The sequence below is a fragment of the Manacus vitellinus genome, unplaced genomic scaffold, assembly GCF_001715985.3.
Source record: "Manacus vitellinus isolate BGI_N305 unplaced genomic scaffold, ASM171598v3 scaffold_4_pilon, whole genome shotgun sequence".
Lineage (NCBI taxonomy): Eukaryota > Metazoa > Chordata > Aves > Passeriformes > Pipridae > Manacus > Manacus vitellinus.
This window is the reverse complement of record NW_021940604.1, coordinates 31858718-31880563: the sequence shown is the minus strand read 5'-3', so window position 1 is coordinate 31880563 and position 21846 is coordinate 31858718. Positions and strand designations below refer to the sequence as shown.

Genomic DNA, 21846 nt, shown 5'->3' with positions numbered 1-21846 from the left:
ATCACTGGCACCAGGGGTTCATGCATCCATCCTGCTTCACTGGGTAGTTTTCAATCTGGCAGCAAGGACTAGATTTCACCTTGAGACACTCTCAGGCAGACTAGGTGCCTTTGATTCCCCGGGAGATCAGGAGAGTCATGTCAAGAGAAGCATGAAAGTTTGCTGGTTGTGCCCGCTCATGCCTACCATGAGCAATGCTGACTTATTTTCAGGCAAATGCTCAATCACACTTATGTGACTTTGGAGAAAAGCTTTATGGCTGCTGGTGGGCAACTTCAGCAATTGCAACAGTGGCAATTTCACTGCAGGTTTTGTGCTGTAGCTGAAGCCATTTGGTACCCATGCTTGGTATCTTCCCTGGAGAAGGCTGGAATCTGATTTCCAGCTATGTTGCACTTCATCAAATGGGCTTTCTCACCTTTGTGCTGGAGGGAACGGTATCTGCTGCTGAAGTAACATCCTGTTTGCCAAGAGGCCTTGGCGTGCCATTAATGGAAACAACCACTTTTCAGGTAATGCAAGCAGCCAGTGCAAAACTGCACGAACAAGAATAGCAAGTGGGATGTTGCTGCACCTCAGATGTGAGAGCGATGGACAAGTGCCAAGGTAGTTGCCCGTTGACTCCATGAGACAGAGTCCTGGGACCAGTGCAGGGCCAGGCAGAGAGAGAGCCCTCTCCCCTCCTCGGCCAATGCCCATGGTTGAAAAGCACTGCAGAGGTACATGGGCAACCCACTGTGCCTCAACAGGTCATTTATGTTGCCCAATGTTGCTTGTTTTGAATCTCTGACGACCCATGGAGCTGCTGGAGTGTTTGCTCTCAATTCTCAAACCAAGATACAGAGCCGGTTGTCCTTTTGTCTGAAATGTGGCATAACTGCAGAGGCAAAAGAGAGAGTGAAGGTGGGGAACAGCTGAAGGATGAGCTGCAAGGTGAGTTTCTTTGGGTTGGGTTGTCACTGCATTCTGCATGGCTACTCTTTGCTTGAATCAGGGAACCAGCTTAGCTCTTTTTTTTCCCTTCAAATGAAATTAGAGATATCCAACGCATGACACATGCTACCAAGCATACCAGGGGATATTTCTAGTCTATGAACAAATCTAAATAAATGCATCCATATGGAAAGAATTGTGACCATTGCCTCACATACTCACTGATGTTCTGACTGGAAGAAACCTCAACAAACTTCTTGTTTGTAACTTTTTCCAGAAGTTTCAAATAAAAGAGACTGAAAATAGCGCAGAAAAGGTAAGAAAGAGGAAATTGGGAATAACTGACTTATACAGATATACTGGTATATTCCAGTTAGCTTTTCACATACAAATACTAACTAGAGTGCATGCACACACACATATGCACACATAAAATGGATTAGATTAGTTCTGCAGCTTTTGAAAACCACAGCTACACTTTTCACAAGTTAGAGGCAGCCATATTCCCTTCAGAAATCATCTGGTAGGAAAATATCAAAAGTAGAATGCGCAGGCTTTTAAAGAAATGTGTAGGAGCAAAACAAGCTTATTTCTGTTTTAATCCAAATTGAATCATATGTCTTATGTCAAAGCTATAAAAAACAAGGAAGGTAAAACAGGTAATTTGTGTACTACAAACTTTAAAAAAAAAGGTATTATTTCCTTCTCTTTACACAAAAGAATAAAAAAAAAAAGTATCAATTCCTAGCAAGAAAATTTCACCTTCTTCCTACCATTAAGAAGAAAATAAGGAGACACATCCTCTTCTGGTATAGTCTGTTACAGCTCCCCAGGATTCAAAGAAACTAGGACAGTTTCTGACAATGGAGGACATGATCCTTAGATCTTTAGTAAGTGAAAAATCATCCTGTCTGAAACTATTCTGGAGGGGAAGCTTCTCCAGAGACAGTAAATAAAATACTTTCACGGCTCTGTAAAGGAGATCAGTTGATCCTGAGTAAAGGCCGCCACCATTTACTGCCTGCTGAGAGCAGTGCAGTGTCCCCTGGCCCTTTTCCCAAGCCCCAGTGGAGCAGTGTGCAGGTCAGATGAGTTGTCCAGCTGGCAGCAGCCACCATCTGTCCCGTTGGCCACGTCTGCCATTACATAATGGCCCAGATATGGTCAACTGACCAGGAGGCCCCGGAGAAGGAGAGCTCCCAGATGGCAGTCTGCTGCCACCACAGGTACTTATTACATTGCTCCCTCCTCGGGTCTGGGGAGCTTGGGGGAAGGATAGTGTCCAGAATGGGGGTGCATGAAGTCCTTAGGTACCAGGAGCCTGCTTCTTACCTTCATTTTCCCTCAGATCCTACCAGAGCAAGGGCTGTGCAACAGACTAGGTCTGAAAAATTACAGTGAGCCAGGTGGTTCTGGAAAGTACAACACACTCTGCATGCACATGCTCTCTGCATGGACTCAGCATGGACAGTCAGACACCACACAAAGGAGCGTGAGACTGGGCTAGGACACAAGGAGGATAAAAGACCTAAAAATCTTCTGGCAAGTTGAAAAACTTCCAGTAGCCTTGGAGCCATATTCAGCTGTATGACCTTAGACACTGATGCAACAAAAGGATGATGTCAGGCGCAGAAAGGATTTAGAGTGTGTAAATTAAGATCCGGTAGGACACATATCTCCCACTGATATTACAGACAGCTTCAGAGCACCCAGGAGGCTGAAGGCTCCAACAGGAAGCTACATCCATCCAAACAACATAGACTCCCTGCTGCCTGCTTGGTACTCGTGTTGGTACATGAGGCAGGACATGCAATTTCTCCCTCCATTGCTGCAAATCAAGGTGAATCCACTGATTTCTCTTGACACAGTGTGGTGAAAGTCCATGTCATTTCAATGGCACCACTACTTTATTTTTACCTAGCCTCCTTCCCTTCTTAGAGCAGGTTGAGAGCTCTTCACAACACGGCTTCTGTCTATGGGTCCTGAGCCACGATGGGGGCTCCTAGACACAAGATCAAAAAATAATAAAAAAATAAAAAAACAACACTTCTTACAACTACCTCCTCCAACTTCTTGCTTTCTCATTCCCCTCACTCTTGGGTTCTGTAGCAGTAGAATTGAAGAGTGAACAGAATAATACCGCAAATTTCAGGTTATCTCTGGAAAATCTTCCCAGAAGAGCCTGAAATGGCCACATGGTTTTAGAGAAAGTGGGAGGATGTCACTTTCACTCGTAGGCCAAGACTAAGTACTGAGCTGGATGCATTTATCCTATCTGAGCTGCACAGGTCTCCAAGTCTCCTGCCTCTTCTGAGAACATTGAAATATTACCAAACTAATACAAAAATTATCATCACCCCAAACCATGTTCATCCAGTGCTAGGAAAAGATCGTTTGGCAGACCAGAAAACTCTATAAAATCACTACCATGACGAGAAAGACATTTCTGAGTTGCTATGTATTTATTTTCTGCATATGGAACCAGTAATTTTGAATGCTTGATAAAATCAAGGACAATTAAACTAAATTGAGCTTAAATTTCAGACTGTAACATACAGACTGTAACATACATCTAGTATTTCTTTCTTCAATGTCTGGAATTACTAACCAGCAGCACAAGCTGGTGAGAACTGTTTAAATATCAGATAAGGTGGGAATAAATTCATTATTCGTCAAAAAGAAGACAATAAAGGTGTTGGAATACTTTGCATTACACTCAGAACAGAAGAGTTGAAACAAGGTCTGTATTCCAGTCTGGTATATGCTTAGGATGAGAATAATGTTTCAGGAGTTGAGGGGGGATAGGACAAGGTCAAACAGCAATGACCCAGCTAATGAGAAATCCCACCATTCTGTGCAAGAGCATGAATGAGCCCCATTGAGGGCTGAGCCCTCAGTATTTATGAACAGCATCACTAGCTGTGCTCTCAGCTTCCTGCACACTCAACATCACTTCTCTGAGTTGCACTCCTAGAGATCTGTTGTTAGCCTGGCACAATGTGCTGTGCCTGTGTGATTTTATTTTGTTTTTACTCTCAAATCCTCAGATGACCTGTGAGAAGAACAACATCTTTCCAAGCCAAGCAGATGGCTTGCAAGGTGATACTTGTTCAGGAAGGGTAGGGTCTGTTAATGACTTTTCCAAAGTTCCACTGTCCAATTGCCAACAATGTCATTTCCAGAAAGTGAATCCTGTGGCAAGGCAGCAAGGAAAGATAATTTTAACAACACAGTACTATCCCTGGTCTATTTAAAAAATGTGTAAAAACTTTATGGCCATACAAACATGGATCAAGTTAAGTTTTCTATAGGTTCTAGATGGCTGAAGTCCTACAGAGGGGGGCTGAAGGGACATGACTTGTACTTTCCGGAACAGTCAAGTCAGTTGAGGCCAAAGAGGCTAAATGAATCATTCAGTTAGAGACCACATGGAGTAAGAAAAGGATTTTTATACCATCCAAGCCTCTTCTTATCATAGGAAGCCATAGAGTAGGATATCATACAGCTTAGGGGGAAAAATTAATATCAAACTCTTTATGAAGTCCCTCATTTGTGAAAAATCCATTCAGCTCAGCCTCTGAAGCACAATGGCTGGCTTCTCAGCAAGTCACTATTCAAATCCTCCCCATCCAGTGACAGCTGCAGAGAAAGTGTTAGATGTCTTACTAGAGGCTGGCAGAGCAACTTACACAGGGAACCTGTGGGTCCTACCATTTCCCCCTCATCTCTAATGAACACTCATATCTAGAACAATAAAATCTCCTCTTGTTAGTGATCACTTCAAAAGAAAAATACAGCTTGCGTGCAGTAATACCTTCTAATGTTTATTTCCATCTACCTTTGAAATGCAGACTGCTACACAGAGGAAACCAAATGTCCTAATTTAATCTCTTAGATGGTTATCAAATCAAAAGGAAGAACAGTGAGAAATCCAGCAAATCAAAGGCTTCTCAAGAGGATTCAGAGACTTCAAAACAGCCTCTTCTCACATGCAGTACTTGCATGGGAGAACAGGGGGAGGAAACACTCCGTCCAGGTCTTCAGTCAGTTTAGGAGTTATTCCTATCACTTTCTGACAGCTTCTTCTATTATAACAAAATTTGATCCACTTCACTAGAGTGACTTATTACCAGTTTTGTCTATAGCACAGAGTGCTAAGCAAAAAACTTTCCTACCCAGAGATCAGCTTCCAGTCTCAATCTGCAATCTAAAGTTACCAACAAAATCTTTTGACAACAGGATTTTTTTCCATTATTTTTTTGAAAGAGACAGAAATGCTATTTGAATTATTAGCTGCCCAAGTACATCGGAGAAGAGAAGATTCACTTGTGAAATAAGAGGCAGAGACAGACACACAGAATATGTCAAAAAAGGTTTTAATTATGTTCTGTATTTAAAGAGAGACAAAACCATGCCATTGAAGTCTATAACCCTAGTATCACATCACAGAAGTTTGCAATTCAGTAAGGTTGTAAAAAAAAATTAATTCTGCATTATGCACAGATGTGGTTGAGAAATTACCCAAAGATTTGTCTAAGAAACATTAAAATGAAACATCGACTGCAATCACACTTTGTTGGGACTGATACTCTCATCTTCAGAAAGTTTAGGGAATTAACAATGGTCTGGGCAACCATTTATTCTGACAATTTGGTATGCAGTCCTCCTAGTTATAACAAGAACACTTATTCCCTGTATCTAAGTTTACACATCATTCTATCTTCCCACCAGCATTTTGGAACATACGCTGAGGAAGTTACAGCAATAGAAAATGCTACCCCCATACCCAGTCACATGTCATGAAGCTGAACTCTCCTTTATCCAGAGAACTAGAGGAGGAACCAAGCAAAACTAGATCAGCTCAACAGGATGTTTGTAAGGTCCTGTTGATCCTGTTTAGAAAATATCACACCTTGACCTTAGTTGAATGATCTTCCTTTCAAAAGGATCCATCACGGTCACCTTGTTTATGACGGTCTTCCTTTCTTCCTTCCTTCCTTCACGTCATCAAAGCCCTAGACCAAAATAGGGCAACAGAAGATCTCACCTTCACATCACTATGTTTTGATTTTAAATAATTCCCTATACCTGGAGCAAGTGATTTTTCCTCAGTACTGAGCAAAACAGAAACAGGTAGTCTTTGTGAGCCACCAGAAGCTTTGAGTTCCCATTTAGGGCAAGTCAGATGTGGCAATGATTTAAGGATGACAGCTATGAAGGAATAAGGCTAGGTTCCTATTTGGGAAATTACAGTGTTTTAAATATAAGGCTGAAATTGGAGATATTTTTAGCAAAATCATCTTCTAATTACTCCAGGCGCTACGCGTATGTACTACAGTCCTCATGTCCTTGGAAAAATGCAGGAGAAAATTTTAGGTTGTCATGGAGGATAATTTTGTACTCTGTCACAGGAGCATGGCTCAGCAGTAGGTTTTGCCATGGAAATGGCATTCTGTAGTAACACCTCTGACTTTTTATCCCCATTTTCAAAACAGGACAAGAACCATCTTGGAGGAGCATAATCCAGTTACACCACCTTTGTGACCCTAGGATGGGGGTACTCCAGAAACACACAATGTTATTTTAAGCATTATTGCCAACAAATGTATCTGAGAGATCAATTAAAAATCTCTAAAAGATCATTGGCTTGGAGAACTCTGAGCTACAATGCACATTCACAATGAGCTTGTATAGATGCTATCTTTCAGATTTAATCTGTATGTGCTGTATGTGCACAGTGTGGCATGGCTGCTGTCCCTAACACTGCACAGCAGCCATTCATTTTTGTTAGAAAGTAATTGCAGTATTCTGGATGATGATTTGTTGACTAGTTAATGGCCATCACTGAACATACTGTACGTACATTAGCTGTCCTGTTTTAATGAGGAACAGAACTCTTTAATGTTCCTCTTCTGCCACTTTTTCATTTTTACTATGCAATTAAACAACGACAAATGTAACCCTCGAAAGCGGTGGGACTTGACAATCTCTAGAGGTCTCTTCCAACCTCAGCTATTCTGTGACTCTATGAAAATATCGTGGGATCTTTAAACAGCATTAGAGGACATATCATCACCTGTGCATGAGCAGATAGCTGAGACACCGACATGGCTGGTAACACAAATGAGACTGTAGTGAGTTGCTTTTGTCTCACGCTGCAGCAGAATTGCCTTCACTTCACTACAAGATGTGAACATGAGAGCTCCCTGAGTGCTATTTTAGACAGGTGTTTGTTCCATGTAACTTGCTAGTATTTCTCCTGAAAAACAGGTATCAAAAGCCATTACTTGGCTAGATTTCAGCCGGTCCCATCTTTCTGTGCCTTACTGAACAGCAGCACGCTAAATGTGCTTCTCTGTAAAGGACTGAAAGAAAACTGCACATTGCCATCAAAAAGTGCACAAGGTCATGGTTCAGGCATGTGTGTCCCTGGGGAAGCATACAGACTTGTTGCTGCCTGTCCTCTTGAGCCCCTGGACTAGTGTGGTTTGCCACAGCAGCAGTGGTGATGCAAGCTGTGGTCCGCTTTTCTAAGTCTAGGCTTGGTGTTTCATTTGGCATGGCTGCGGTATGACATCCTTCTCCAAAAAAGGGAAAACAGTATCCCCATCTCCCCTGTGGTTTCATGAGGGCCACATCTGTTAGGTAAAAGAAGACCAGTCTGTGACACATACGCTTCAGTTACCTGGAAGTGGCCTTGGTTGTTGCTTTCTAAAACTTCTGCCGTGTAAACTTATGTCAACATGATCATCATGGAGTTCATTCTGAATAAGTCTGAACAAAACTTTCCATTATATTTGATAAACAAAATTGCTGATGTCTTATTCAAAATGGCTTGGCTGGCATCCCATGGCCTAGTATAATACATGCAATCTTGTGTTTTAAGTCATCTTCATCTGGGGTCATAGCACTGTTCACTAGCCTGAACCTCAGAATGAATCTTTCCACTAAGCTACTTGCATCTGGGTAGGAGGGAGGTGATGTGACACATCTGACAGCATTTCTTTTAACAAACAACAGGCACTCTTTGGATGTGAATTGACTTCCATTGTCACTTAGAATCTGTCCAGGAACTTGAAAACAAGAGTCTTAACACTTCCAGTATCTGGGCCGAAGTAATTTGCACGGAGTATTGCAAGCCATTTTCAAGGCACAGTTACCAAAGCGGAAAAAATAGAGCTTAGGAAAAGTGTAGGGAAGGTTTTCTGCTGACTGTTGCTACTGCAGAGTACATCGTGTTTGTGGATAATCTTGACATTGCATTGCCAACCACCATTTACCCCACAGACTACCTGGCCAGCATTTAGTTAGCAAACAGTCCTCACATGCTTTTTGTAGCACAAAAAACCTGGACTTGACAATCTTAAAGGTCCTCCCTGACCTTAATTATTTTATGATTCTAAGGCACATTGCAAGAGATGATGTCCGCTCAGCGGTTAGTTCATTTGCTTTAGGAAATGCTAGAGCAAAAGAGTGGAGAGAGAATAAAGGACTAACAACAGTTCACTTGGGAAAGTCAGCTCCGTTGCTTGGGGGGGGGGAATCCATAGTAAGAAATTACTTCTTGAGAAAAGAGCATAATTGTGAGACATTTTGTAGTTGTAATGCCTCACAGATAGAATTGCATTTGCATATTATACACTAACCAGTCCCTTGTGCATCATCGAAACTCTCTTCACACAGGCAATGCTCTGTCAGTTTTCATAACCCAGCTGCCTGGACAGGAATTGTTCTGTTTTCCTTCCTAAAACTGTGTGTGAAAGCAGAACTGTTCTGTGCTCACAACTGGCTTTATGGAATGGGTATTTTTGTCAAATCTCCACAAACTCAGAAAATATTTTGCCTATGGATTGAACAGGAGCTACTACATAATGTAGTAAATTTTGAATTTCATACTTAGCAAGAGCTGATTATTTTTCCTCTTTGAAGTTATCATTAGCAGATGTTCCAGGCTTTTGGTATCTGCTGCACAGTCCTCAACAGAGACATGGACACACAGGCTAAACTCTTTTCTCCATGAATATGGTGAGGAGTCCCAGTGACACAGGTTGCTGTTCTCATTCCCTTTTTGCAAGCCTCGTGAACACTCCTTCGCAGCTCTGGGCCAGCATGACCAAATCTTAATGAGTGTGTCTCTAATTTTCTGTAAGCATCAGGAAGCATCAGTGGCACAGACAGACTCCAAAGGGACAACACTTATTACACACACATACATAAGGCCCTAGTACTTGTGCATCTACTCTGTGTCCAGGGCTTTGTGGTTCCTGTAAATTGAAGAGATACAAGAGCTACAGGAGTTAGTAACTACAAAGCTGTAGCTAATAGTGACTTCCTTTTGCTTCAGAACTGTGTGCCTGCATGTTTGTTACTGACAGACTGTCAGCCCATTTCCACTAGTCAGGATGACTCAGTCACACACTTCACCTCTCACTAGAGCTAAATGGCCTCCCTTGCTGCCCTGGGACCAACTTGCCTTCCCTGCTGATAAAGTGGTGTTCTCTGGGGAAAGGGAAATGGGTATTTTACCACCCCATCAGACTAAAGCACCCCTTTCAGACACCTGTGTCTTTCTTCTGTAAAGTCTTGAGCCCTGGTCTGGGGGACTGAAGAGCATTACCAAGCTGTGCAGTCAAAAGCTGTGCAGTGGGGAAACACACACATGCCTGGCAGTGTCCAAATGTCTCGGCTCACCTCCATGGGACAACACTCTTGTAAGGTCATGGTGGAAACAGTTGCGCTTAGGGAGAGGGCAATACTTAGGGGGAAAGGCCATATCCAGGCTCTCTAGTCCTTGCACTGCTCCAAGTTCATTACCATCCCCAGCACAATTCTGTAGTTAAACTAGAAGCCCCTTTGAAAAGAGAGGTGGTGAGCATGCGCACATGCAGCTACAGTGCTGCAGGAGTAGCAGTGCATGCCTTCTCCATCTTCCCTGATGGGGACAGGGATGTAGGGAGCACAGAACAAGACCTTCCCTGCAGAGCCAGCAGTACAAGATAAGCCACAGGAAGGGAGTGTCAATAACAGTTTCAAGCCATTTTGAACTTTTACTGTTCCTAATGCTGGAGGGGATTGGGCTGGATACATATGTCAAAAGGTTAATTTTGGATATTTGAGAAGAAGAGTGCAATGCCAGCCTTTTGCCTAACACACTGCTCTCACTGTGCCTTGGAGACTGCACCAGGCAGTTTGTCCCATGCAGAGGGAGAGTCCAGCACCACTTCTAATGGGTGCACCAGGCTCAGCAACAGGAAATCACCATCCTCATTTAGCTACGTGCACTCTTGAAAAATTACTTGGCTGTGACACCAGAACCAAAGGAGGTTGTGTTTTACTGCTTGACGTTCAGAAGAGGAAGCAAATGGCCAGCTGCTAGTCTTAGTTTCAGGGATAAAACAGCTTTGATGTAAGCAGCAAATGGTGAAAAGCACAAAGCCGACCACAACTGCTTCAAACTTCAGCATTTATCTGCTGTAGATTATTTTTGCAGAATACCAGCAGGTCACTGACTCACACGGGTAAGTATTACCTGGCAGCAAAATTATCATTGATTTCATACAATTGATTTATCAGCCAAAGAGTAACATACTAAATCTTTTCTTTTAAAAGAACAAACTACCATAGCAGAAGAAAGTAAACTATTCCAGGAGCCCACTGCTTTAAAGACCAGAAACCTTTCAGAGATGCTTTTCACTGCCTGATAGAGGAAAGAGACTTGTTTTGCTCCTTAATGCTTTCCAAGCAGTTATTTTATGAGTCTCAAACCTCCATGTTGTCAAACCAGAATTCTTCATTAAAAAGATGTTGCATACAATAGTCTATAAACTGAACCAAAGGAGAAGATTATAAGTACAATGAAACAGCATCAGCTGCCAAGCAAACTGACAGGGGGAATTCAAACTAAGATTGTTTTTCTATTCTTATCTTACTTCATTATAAGTCAGAGTTTTTGTTTACCCTGGAGAGAGACATGTTTCTGGTTTTGCCCTCCTGGTGTGTCACTCTGTATCTCCCCCCTCATCCCTGTAATTCTAGGGCTCTCAGCAGACTTGCTTCCCTCACGGTCCACTTGATCAGAACTACTGCATAGGTATGGTTATGGCCTGTTTGTGAAGCTTCTTACTCTGGAGTTCACCAGAACAGTGTTTAGCAGAGGCAGCTGCCTGGTACTTATTCTCTTACCTCTCCAGTCCTGGAGTCTACTCAGTCCTTTAGCCTCAATTAATACGTACACAAGTAAAACATACATATTTCTATCGGCAGGATATGAGGTAAGAGGAAAGTGGGCTCCACATGCCCCAACTCATGCCTTCACCATGCAGGCCAAGGACATACCCAGCTGCTGCAATACTAAAATCTGTAACCGGCACTGCACATGCGTTTATATAGCACTGATTTACCTAAAAAGGGTTCAAAAGTGTCCCCATGCCCCTGTGCTGTGATACAGGGATGTGCCTCCCATATCCACTATTCCCAATGATCTGGGAGCATGCATATGCCTGAGTACATAATTCTACCCCCAAGCTTTTGGAGCTCAGGAACAGTGTAACTTTTAAGAAAAGAAAAATGGTTCACCTGTTCCTCTGCTCTTCTGGGACCTCAGCCTGTACACTTTGGTTCTTGATTCTTGGCCCTCTTGAGAGGTAGTAGTTTATCTGAGTCTCCTGGCTGAAGGGTAGGTCCTCATCCCTCACAACAGCCCTTGCTGCCTTCACTTGTTCTGCCTCCTCTAGTCACCATCTTCTTTTCTTGTGTAAAAAGCCGCATTTCTCAGCATCACTAATGTCTGCACCCCTCTCATCTTTCCACTGGAGTTCCCTGTTCCCAGCACCACCTCACCATTATCCTACCTCTTCTGTTCCTCTTTGGTACACCATCTACCACCAGTCCTGGCTGCCTTTCATGCCTTTTCCTCCACAAGACCGAACTTGTAGCATCTGCATGGTGTCCTCTGCATTGCTGCCTGGTCTCCAGTCGCTCCCACTGTATCTCCTTGCACTGCTGATTTGCTGGCCACAGAAACACTCAGCATCCCCTCCCAAACCCACAGCTCAGTCTATACTCTTTTTCCAATCTTCTTCTGTTGAATCATCTTACCTTTTCAAATGGAATTTTTTACTATTTGAAGTTTCCCATCCATTGATGATCATATTAGTTCAGAAACTCTTTGAAGTATGTTGTGATACTAACAAAATACTGTTCTTCCAGTGTTACATACTTGGCATTTATACAGACCTATTTAATATAATCTTATTGCCTTCCCACATTAGAGGAAGTTCTGAGTAGAAGAGTTAATAAAAATTTAATTTTCCCAAAGTATCATAGATGAATGCTCCTGAACCCAATTTGTGTGCTTTCTGCTAGTCAAAGAGACACAAAGATACTGAGGGTGGAGGAGGAAGAGGGAGAAAGAGGAGATGAGCAGTACTTCTGATTAAATAAATTTCCATCATGGGGGTCAATTTGACTATAATTTGATTTTATTAAAAAATATCTATTATTTTTACATCCAGTGCTTTCTAATAGAAGTGGAAACAGGCTGCATTTAGATTTTACTTTAGGTTTCTTTACAACACTGAAAAAACTATTATTACTGTTCCCTCATCAAGTTCACTGTCTTCCACATTTTCACACTCCTGGATGCACCAACATCACTGAAAGGTTTGTGCTCATGCACCCCCACCTCTACTGCTGACTATGGATTGAAATAAACCAGATTAAAAGGAGCCCCGACTGAGGGAAAACTGTTTTGTAAATATCTCAATCAACCTCCAGCCTCAGTCCTACAGATCTCTGCAAAAGCTCAGCAGACTCTCACCAGGGAAGCAGAAAGAGCACTAACCTATACTCCCACTGCAAACATTAACTAATTTATCCAGATGTCAGTGCAAAGAGTATGTCTTGCCTTTGTTTGTACATGAAAATAGGGAGATGGTCATGAGGGAGGGAAGGGAAAAAAAAGGTTCCTTGCTCATATGGTGAATACTGTCACAGCTGGCAGATGCTGCTTTGATTTCCCTCTGCAAGCATGACTTACAGGGACAGTACTGCCCTACCCATCAATTCTCAAGGCTGGTGTCATACAGGGATGAGCATACAGTCTTGGAGTGACTGCCCTCAAAGAACATGAAGGGAGGGTCAGCCACAGGGAACAGGTTTCTCTTAGTCTCACATCTGATGGTGGGACAACTGGAAAAGCAGATAGGTAGGTGTAATGGAGCAACACAAGCTTGAAGAACTATGCTGTAAGCAGAGGGTAGAAATTTGACACTGAAAACAAAGGGATACAGGTGAAATCTAACCCCTGCAGGGTTTGTGAGCCTTCAAAGGTGCAGCAGCTCCCAGGCAAGGTGTAGGAGGAAAGCAGTCTGGCTACTTTTAAGGCATTTCAGCCAAATGTTACTTCCACTCAAGCTAACAGAATTGCCTGGATTTAGGATTTGATTAGAGGTCCAAAGGAAAGTAATATAATAAATGGAAAATAAGTAGCTCTTGACCAACTAATTCGATATTTTTAATGACCTTATAAATTTAACAGACTACTGCAAGAATTTGGATGCTATGAAATTTACCCTAAATAAAAACATTTAACACTTTGACAACAAAATCCTAATAGCACAGGGGAGTAACATAAAATGATACATCATATTCATTGAAAAAGAATTGAGGGGAAGTACTGTGGGACAGACAGAAATCTGCAGGAGACATGCAAGAGAAACAAACCTGACTTTGGCTCTCATTCTATAGATGAATCCTAGGAAAGCAGCTTGCTGTGCCATCACCTTTGTGAATACTCTGAGGTCGTAAGAGACAATTAAGCCCTACATATCATGAGAATATAAAGTCACACCTCTTAGGCACAGAACCAGGGAACTGCCATGCTGAAAAGTGGGAATTCTGAAGGACTGCTCCAGAGAACATGCAAGCCAACACAAACTACACAATGTGACGCACTGGCCCGGGCGCATCAACCTCCCTCCTTAAAGCATACGGAGAGGAGCACTGAGGAGGGGTTAGAGAAGTTACCATCCCTCTCCTGGCACGCTCAAATGCCAGATCTGGTTTGCGTTTGCACTCAAACACTGCAAAGTCAGAGACGGTTGAGACAAGCACCACAGGAATTGCACACGTAACAAGAACATACCAGGAGCGGAGGTGGGATCTTACATGGAAATTTCAAAAATCAAGATGGGTTTTTTAGTTCCTGAAAAATACCAGCTAGACAGTTACAACCTGTAAAAGGAAACTGCCTTATTACAACTCGAATCCAGGAGTTGGTCCAGGCAGGTGGGTTACCAGTTCTAGGGTCATGTTGAATGATAAATCATCGGGAAAGACTTGTGCAGACCTCTTGCACAACTTTTTCATGCAGCTGCATTTAACACTGAATGGATAAGCTACATAACATTAGCCTGTGATAAAATAGTTACTTCAGGCACCATTTGGTTTCTTTCTGGTTCTAGTTGCAGGAAGAGCAAATTGTACTTAAAAATGGCATAATGGATCATGGCCACCACCAGAGGGGGGCTCCTACCTGAGAGAAAAGCCACTGACCTCTGAAAAGTGTGGTTCATTTTCTTGGAGGACAGAACAGCAATAGCAATAACACTGTGGTATCCTGGGGCTTGCACTGGTACCAGGAAAGCGCAGGCATCAAAAGCAAACACATCTTTAGGAAAAGTATTTTAAACCATTGACTTTATTAAAATACTTAATACATGGTTTGTAGAGGAATGTACTTATATTTTTTGGAAACTCCACTGAATCCAAATTTTAATTATATATTTAGCAAATGACAAAACAGTGGATGAATTCATGCTGTACACCAAAGAATAGACAAGTCAGGGGTTTTTTTTTGTCATCATTATTTTCCTGGCACGGATTCTTCTTTGCCTTTTTAGCTTCAATCTCTTGAATATCTAGTAACAGAGAAAGGACCTTTGTGTTTCTCACAGCATTAAACCCACCTGGTCCAAGTGAAAGTCTATTTGTTTTCACCAGGTTCTTCATTCAACCCTTCCTCAGGAGCTTCTTCTTCCAGAAAAGCAAAGGCAATTGACCTCCCTAAAAAGCTACAGGTCACAGTGCAAGAAAAGTTTGACAATCAAACGTGCATATGGAGCTCTAAACCTTCTCAGAGTCATTACTCTTCCAAAATATCCATTTCAAGCTGAGAGTATAAAAAAAGACACTTTCAAAATACAAGGGCCACAACACATTCATGGACTTGGTGGAATGCACATGGAAGACAGCTTGCAGTGCTGCAGCTCTGGAAAAAAAAGATAAACCAGAAGCCAGGTCTTGTTGAAATACAAGATGCAAGGGCTGGGAAGGGGAAAGACAGAAATAACCCAGGCACATCCCTACAAAAATGAAATGTCCTAACCTCACAGAGAAGGCTAGAATCATCATACACATTGCAATTGCCATAAGCCATGAAGATCAGTGACAAAGTGTATGTTATGACAATCTGAATGACAAGTATAATTTGCAGGAAATTATTTATACTGAGTAAAGAAATAATTGACTGTGTGTTTCAATGCAAGATGCACAGAGGATGCATAGGTTTTCACATCAAATTAATAAGGCTCTTTTTTTAAGAGATCATTTTGCAACCTTGCATAGGTGATTTAATATTTTTCTATAGATAATGTGCAGAAACTATGTACAGTTGAAAAAAAGAACTTCGATGAACACATTATTTTCCCCTCAAGTTTTATCGTAGTATAAAAAGTAACTTATATAACTCCTTCAGTTCTCTAAAACACATATGGAATATCCCAGAAAGAGAAGCCAGGAACGCCATCGAAATGATGCCGTGTGCATTTATACAACAGGTTGAAACAACTAGGGAAGTCATCACAAAGCATAGTCGTAAAGTTTCCATACAGAAAAAAAAATGCAGGAGTAAACTTTGCTTACAAACATGAAAGCTTATTTGAGCAGAAATGCATTTTAGTTATAACAAATCAATGACCTTCACTAATTAGACTGCTGAATGGATGGATGGGTGACTCACACACTAAGAAAATGATACAAAGAGCCAATTCAATCCCTGCTTGATAAATGTACAGTAAACTTTAAAATCTGCATTTGGTTTCCAATTAATCCCAGAAAAGAACAACTCCTCCTGTAGACAACCAGACGGTAGCTTCTCAAAATTCATATTATGAACATCTGCCACTGCGCTGCAACAAAAGCCATCAAGGCATTCATGCGCTTCTTCATTTGATAAGAAAGAAAGTCAGCCAGAGGATGAGCACAGTACCACAGGACAGCCAACCACACGTTTGAAAATTAGTGTCCTGTTCCCTGGGACACTCATCCACCACCCCCAAATGATTTATTTTTGTCCTGCAATTACCTAAACCAGGAGACTCTCTGGTTTAGTGTGGCTCTCTTCCACTGAAACTACCTTCTCTTTTACAAAGGAGTTGCCTGGCATTTCTTCTGCCATTTTGTGCCTGGATGCAAGACATCATTATTAGCACTGCTTATTATTCTTGCATATCACAGTGATGTGTACTTTTTAGGAGTATTTACAATAGTATCACTGTGGAGAACTAAGCCCTGTACTAAAAAGTCTCTTTAACAGAGACCTTAATACTAAGGATTTGGTATATTTCTCATCTACAGATAAACTTAAAAAGGCAAAGCTAAAATCGGCCCACTATACATTTGGCGTTAGGTTCAAACATGGGGAAAAAGCAAACACCCACCACATTCCCTTTCAAAGGGATGCTATTTACAAGAAGGATTCACCTCTTAATATTTCAACAACGAAAACCCAGCTAATTTTGAAATTAGAGTGATCTAAGGCGGCTTAGTTTTCAATCAACAGAGAGCACAAACAACATTGCTGTTTGCTGTTAAACACAAGTCTCAGAAATGCAGGGAAACTATGATCAGTTATACTATGGGTGACAAATCACAACCAGTTGAACAACAATAGTAAAAAAACACTTCTGCTTTTTTTAAATACAGCTTCTAAAAAGTACAGCATCCCAATGTTTCCTCAGTTCCAGATTGCTGACATTATAAATTAAAGGTGAAAAGAGATCCATATATAAACAAGGCAGCTTTCCACTGACTTCATTGTACTTGGTTCTTGTCTAAACCTTTGGAAATTTATTCTTCAAATACCACAAAGTACAGTTGAATTTAGCAGTTACAAAACAATGTCCATTTGTATGTGGAATTTGGAAAAACAAAACAAAACAAAAACCAAACTCAAAAAACACACACAATTATTTACAGCAATTCAGATTTCATTTTTTCCAGCCTTCACACTTGCATATCACCTTCTGCAGAACTGTAAACACACTATCCACTGAGACCATGGCCTTATGTTATAGTACGTGGCCTTTTGGGTGGTGGGGGTGGCATAAGTTCAGTGTCAGGATCAAGGTGGTGTTTTCGTGTCTGTCCTTGAGAAGCTGCTGCACATCTGTCAATGAACTCAAACAGCATCTCCTTCGTGACTGGATTCTGGATGCTGTTGCATACAGCTGGGAACAAAGAGCACATTCTCAAGTTACTAAACCAATTTGTTGTAGTTGGCACTTCAGTAATTTTATCCCTTCTTTGCAAAATAAATAACATATTCTGGCTCGAGTATTCAGCCTTAAACACACACTTTCACAAGATGGTTGTGTCAGGAGTCACGAATCTCTGCTTTGTCCCCCAGAGAGCAAAGCAGTGTCATGGGTCTTATGCTCATGGGAATCTCTCTTTCTAAAACTAGCAAAAGGCCTGTTGTGTGTGTAAGACTTCATGGAGCAACTATAAAACCACCAAGAACTGACCTCCTACTGAGGCAAGCAACAGCAGCAAAGGCCTTGTGAGACATGGTTTTAAAATATGCATCAAATACAAGTAGCTAGAAACAAGACAGGCCTACTATCAAAGACCTCTGAATTATGGTAACTTATTTTTTGTCACCAGTAAATCCTACAAATACCACAAACCTGCAATGCACAGTCCTTTTTTTTTAACCTATATACCTTCATGGGACAGAAAAACTTGACACCAAGCAAGCAGCATGTCTAGCACACCAGACCACATGATGGAGAAGCGGCCACGGTGTTGTGCAGTGGCCAAGGTACACACGTACAAGCACCCCTGGAGTACTGAATGTGACTGCCCAGGTCACAGTTTCTAAGTAATGGCCCATTGGACTTCATGGAACAAATAAAAAGGCTTGCTTCACTTAAAACAAATTTTTAATACTTTTCCTATGTAACTTTATATTCCCCTAATTAATCCTACCGAGATAAGGAGAGGAGAAAAATAAGGAGAAAAAAATTCCTAAAACTATTTTGGAAGAAAGCACAAAATGATTAGAGGATAATTGATAGCATGTAAGGACAGATGCAATTTCCATGCAAAACAATCTACTGACATCCTAGAGTACCAAACAACATTAAGACTCCTTAAAATGTACTTACAGTATAGCATTGTTACAAATAACAATGACTCAAAAGCATTCCTCTCTTTCCTGCACAATTCCAGAATCATTCAAAGGATTACTTTATGATTAATAAAACACTTTCCTAACATTATTTATAATTATCTCATTATTTTTGGTGAAAAGGTGCTTTAGGAGTTGCATTGTATTTGACTTTAGCATTTGGAAAACATTATGATTACCAGTAGTTTAGGAACAGAATTTGTGCCACAAGGCAGCTGGTATAGATCTATATCAACTTTTAAGAGCTGCCCTAGTTTAATCAAAAAGTCACTCAAAAAGTCCTTCTCTTTTTAATTTGAAAGTATCGAAGTCCAAAAGCAAGACACAGACAGATCCTTATTTTGTTGCTATTTCAACCATAGGGAAAAATAAATAGTATTTTTCATCAAGAAATAGCAAATGGGTGAGATAGGATCTAGAGAAGGGGACAATGGAAGTCTCAAATAAGAAAGTACAACTTCTGGAAATTTTGATAAATGGTCAAAAGTGAAAATTTAAAGCCAAAAGAGAACTTTCTGTTTTGAAAATTCCTATGGAAAAACTGAAATATTTCTCACAAAAAAGTTCTTCCTGTAGCATTTCATTTTCTTTTAATTTTAATTTTTAGGAAGTTCATTATATTTTGGTAGAAAAGAGTCAGGAATAACATAACTGATCTGCAAATGGAGAAAATGAGAGAGAAAAGGGGCAGATACATATGCTCTTAAGAATGAAGGAAAGAAGAATATGCTACTCATCAAAGAAGAGAACACTCCAAGGAAAACAAACTATTAAAACACTAAGGTGAAACAGAGAAGAGAAATTTAGGTCATGGTCACAAAGAGATGTTGTACTTTTTTGTGGCACATTCCTCCTTTACTACAAGACTACTCAGCAAGCATTTCAGCTGCATTGTGCAGGTCCACTAAGGTGCCAACAGATTTCTTATCTCCTGGTAAAATGACCACATTGTGTTTATTCAAGAAAATCTACTCACTGCTCAGGCAGAAATACAAGTAGAAGGGTTCAGAGAAAATCCTACATCATCTGTGCATGCCCTAGTAATTAGCATGGTCTTAAAAGTGATTAAATTTCATTTTGAAACTAAACAAATTTAAGCATCGGCGTGGCTATTGTTATTCAGCCTTGCACACACTTCTCAAACTCTTACACTTCACCTGAAAGTAAATATCATTTAATTTGCAGTATTTGGGAAAATATTTTTTGGTAGATGAACATAAAAGTCTCACAATTCTGCAGGGATATAACCCCACTTTTCATTTGTTTTCCTTCTTTATCGTTTTACAACTATTGTTGAAACCTAAGATGACATTTTTCTCCTACTAATTTTCTAGCCCATCCTCCAAATAATGGTTTTAGCATTTTAAATAGAGGTGGAATTCTAGTGGATTTTTTGTTCAACAAATGCCACTCCTAGTGTGCCAGTTTCCACTACATCCCAGCAACTAGCTAACTTAACTAGTTAGTTAGTTAACTGTTGTTGTAATGCTATTGTAAATATAAACTTTCTTGGCTCTGACTTAAAAGGCATGGCCTGCCATTTAAAGTTGTCTTTATTCAAGTGTTTGCAGTTCTACTAAGGGTCGGCACTAAGACTTAGGCACTTGCTTCTGTGTTATCCATTAAATACTGAATCAGAGTATTGGTTTAATTGACTTCCCCAAATAACCCTGCAGCCAAAGGATTTGTGCTATATATAAAAGCTAATGCTGACATAGCATTTGTAAAATGAGGCATTACTATAATAACTTTGGGAAGCCAGGACTCAAACTAGAAATGAGAACACAGAGTGCTTTTCCTCCTTAAACCAGAATGGGGTTAAAACTTTAAAATTTCAGCCTGAGAAAATTTTAAAGCAAATTATTCTACTCACCCATGGCAGTGCTGTAGGCATTTGGAAAGCTTTTGTCTATCCTCTGTCGCATGAAGACCCAGCTGTTGTTCTCAAACTTGCACTCTATAATTTTATTGTCATACTGTTTCAGTTCTTTTGTCACCTGTATAAAAAAAAAATTGTTTGGGATAAACAGATCTTAACTATTTTTTTTTCTTTCTTCTAGGGATAAATAATAGAAGATCAAAAGCTGCCTTGCATTTTTCAGCAACATGCCTCCATCCTGCACAGAAAAACTGCACAGAAAAACTGCATAGACTACATCTCCATTATACATATGCTCAGCTACTCAACATTTTAAAAATACTTTTTGAATCTGCTGTCAATATAAAGCAATTATATTATGCTAAAACATCAGCAGTGCTAATAGAGGGGGAAAAAGTCACTTCTGGCCCAAATGCAAATAGGTTTCCATGGGAATAAACTGCTTCCAGTATAAGTGATACTGCCAGCCTAAGTGCACGAAATGTATTATCCATGTTTCATCAACCTTCTTTGTTGAAGGTCTCACAGCCAAATGTCAGATTTCAACACCAGAAAGAGCTTAGGGAAAATCATTACTGAGGTTTTTTCTTTTCTTTCCTTTTTTTCTTTCATTTGTCTTTAAAAATTAAGATTGTAACTCCAAAATAATGCAGGATTTCAAATGACATATATTCTAAATCCCCTTCAGGCCTCTCTTCATTGATTCATAGATTTGTCAGCAGCCAATATTCCGAGCTATCTGTCTTTCTATTTGTCAATGCTGTGTGGTTTGGAAATGTAGTTTATATGCATTGGACTTCCTAGTTGTTTTGGCTACTTCATCCCCTATGCATCATAATCTATGATACAATGCAAATTTTTCAAGTAACCATGGTAACCTGAGAACCCTATCTAACGCTTTAACAATTTTACCCATATACTTCACTTTGTTCCAAAGGGCCTCTTCAGCAGTACAAAGCTGTATTTAACTGCTAGCTGTGTTTAGTTGCTACAGTTTACCAATGAAAAGCTGTACAAGGTAATACATACAACACTTTGGATTCAGGATCTTATGCATAAGCACTCTCATAAAAAGGGACAGGTTATTGCAATTCATTAGCATAATTTTTCACCTCTGTTGTCTACTTGCTCCTGAGCGGTGACACGGGAATTTACTACTGTCAGAGGGATGCAGATTTGAAAAAGGCCATAACTGTCTCCAGACAGCTTAATAGCACATACAGTGGAAAACCCCATGAATCTCTTTTCCATTAATTCCCAGACAAAACCAAGTAATTAATGAAATAGTCCTGAGCATGGACAAAGTCCTCCTATATGGCATAGTACTATGTATGTACTATACATATATACAAGATTTATCCTTAATTTGATAAGGAAAAACCTAACATTCTTCTTGGTATTTACCCTGAATACTTGTGTTCACTCCTGGACAGGAAGCACTGGGATTTTACTTGTCAAGTGAACATGGCACTATAAGAAAATTTTGTTAAACTGGCTTACAACCAAGTTCTGTCCCACTGCAGGATTGACAGAGTTGGATTCAGGTTTTTGTGTCACACACTAT

The 21846-nt window shown here is 40.6% G+C and overlaps 1 protein-coding gene across 1 annotated transcript in view; it reads right to left on the bottom strand.

Annotated features, from left to right (window-relative positions):
* Positions 1-14614: 14614 nt before the first annotated feature.
* The window catches only part of RNGTT (RNA guanylyltransferase and 5'-phosphatase), a 174664-nt gene continuing 167432 nt past the window's right edge, over positions 14615-21846 (bottom strand). The window contains exon 15 of the mRNA XM_029962821.1: positions 14615-17441. Within this exon, the coding sequence (XP_029818681.1) occupies positions 17278-17441 (164 nt within the window). The 3' untranslated portion in view covers positions 14615-17277. The remainder of the gene's footprint in view (positions 17442-21846) is intronic.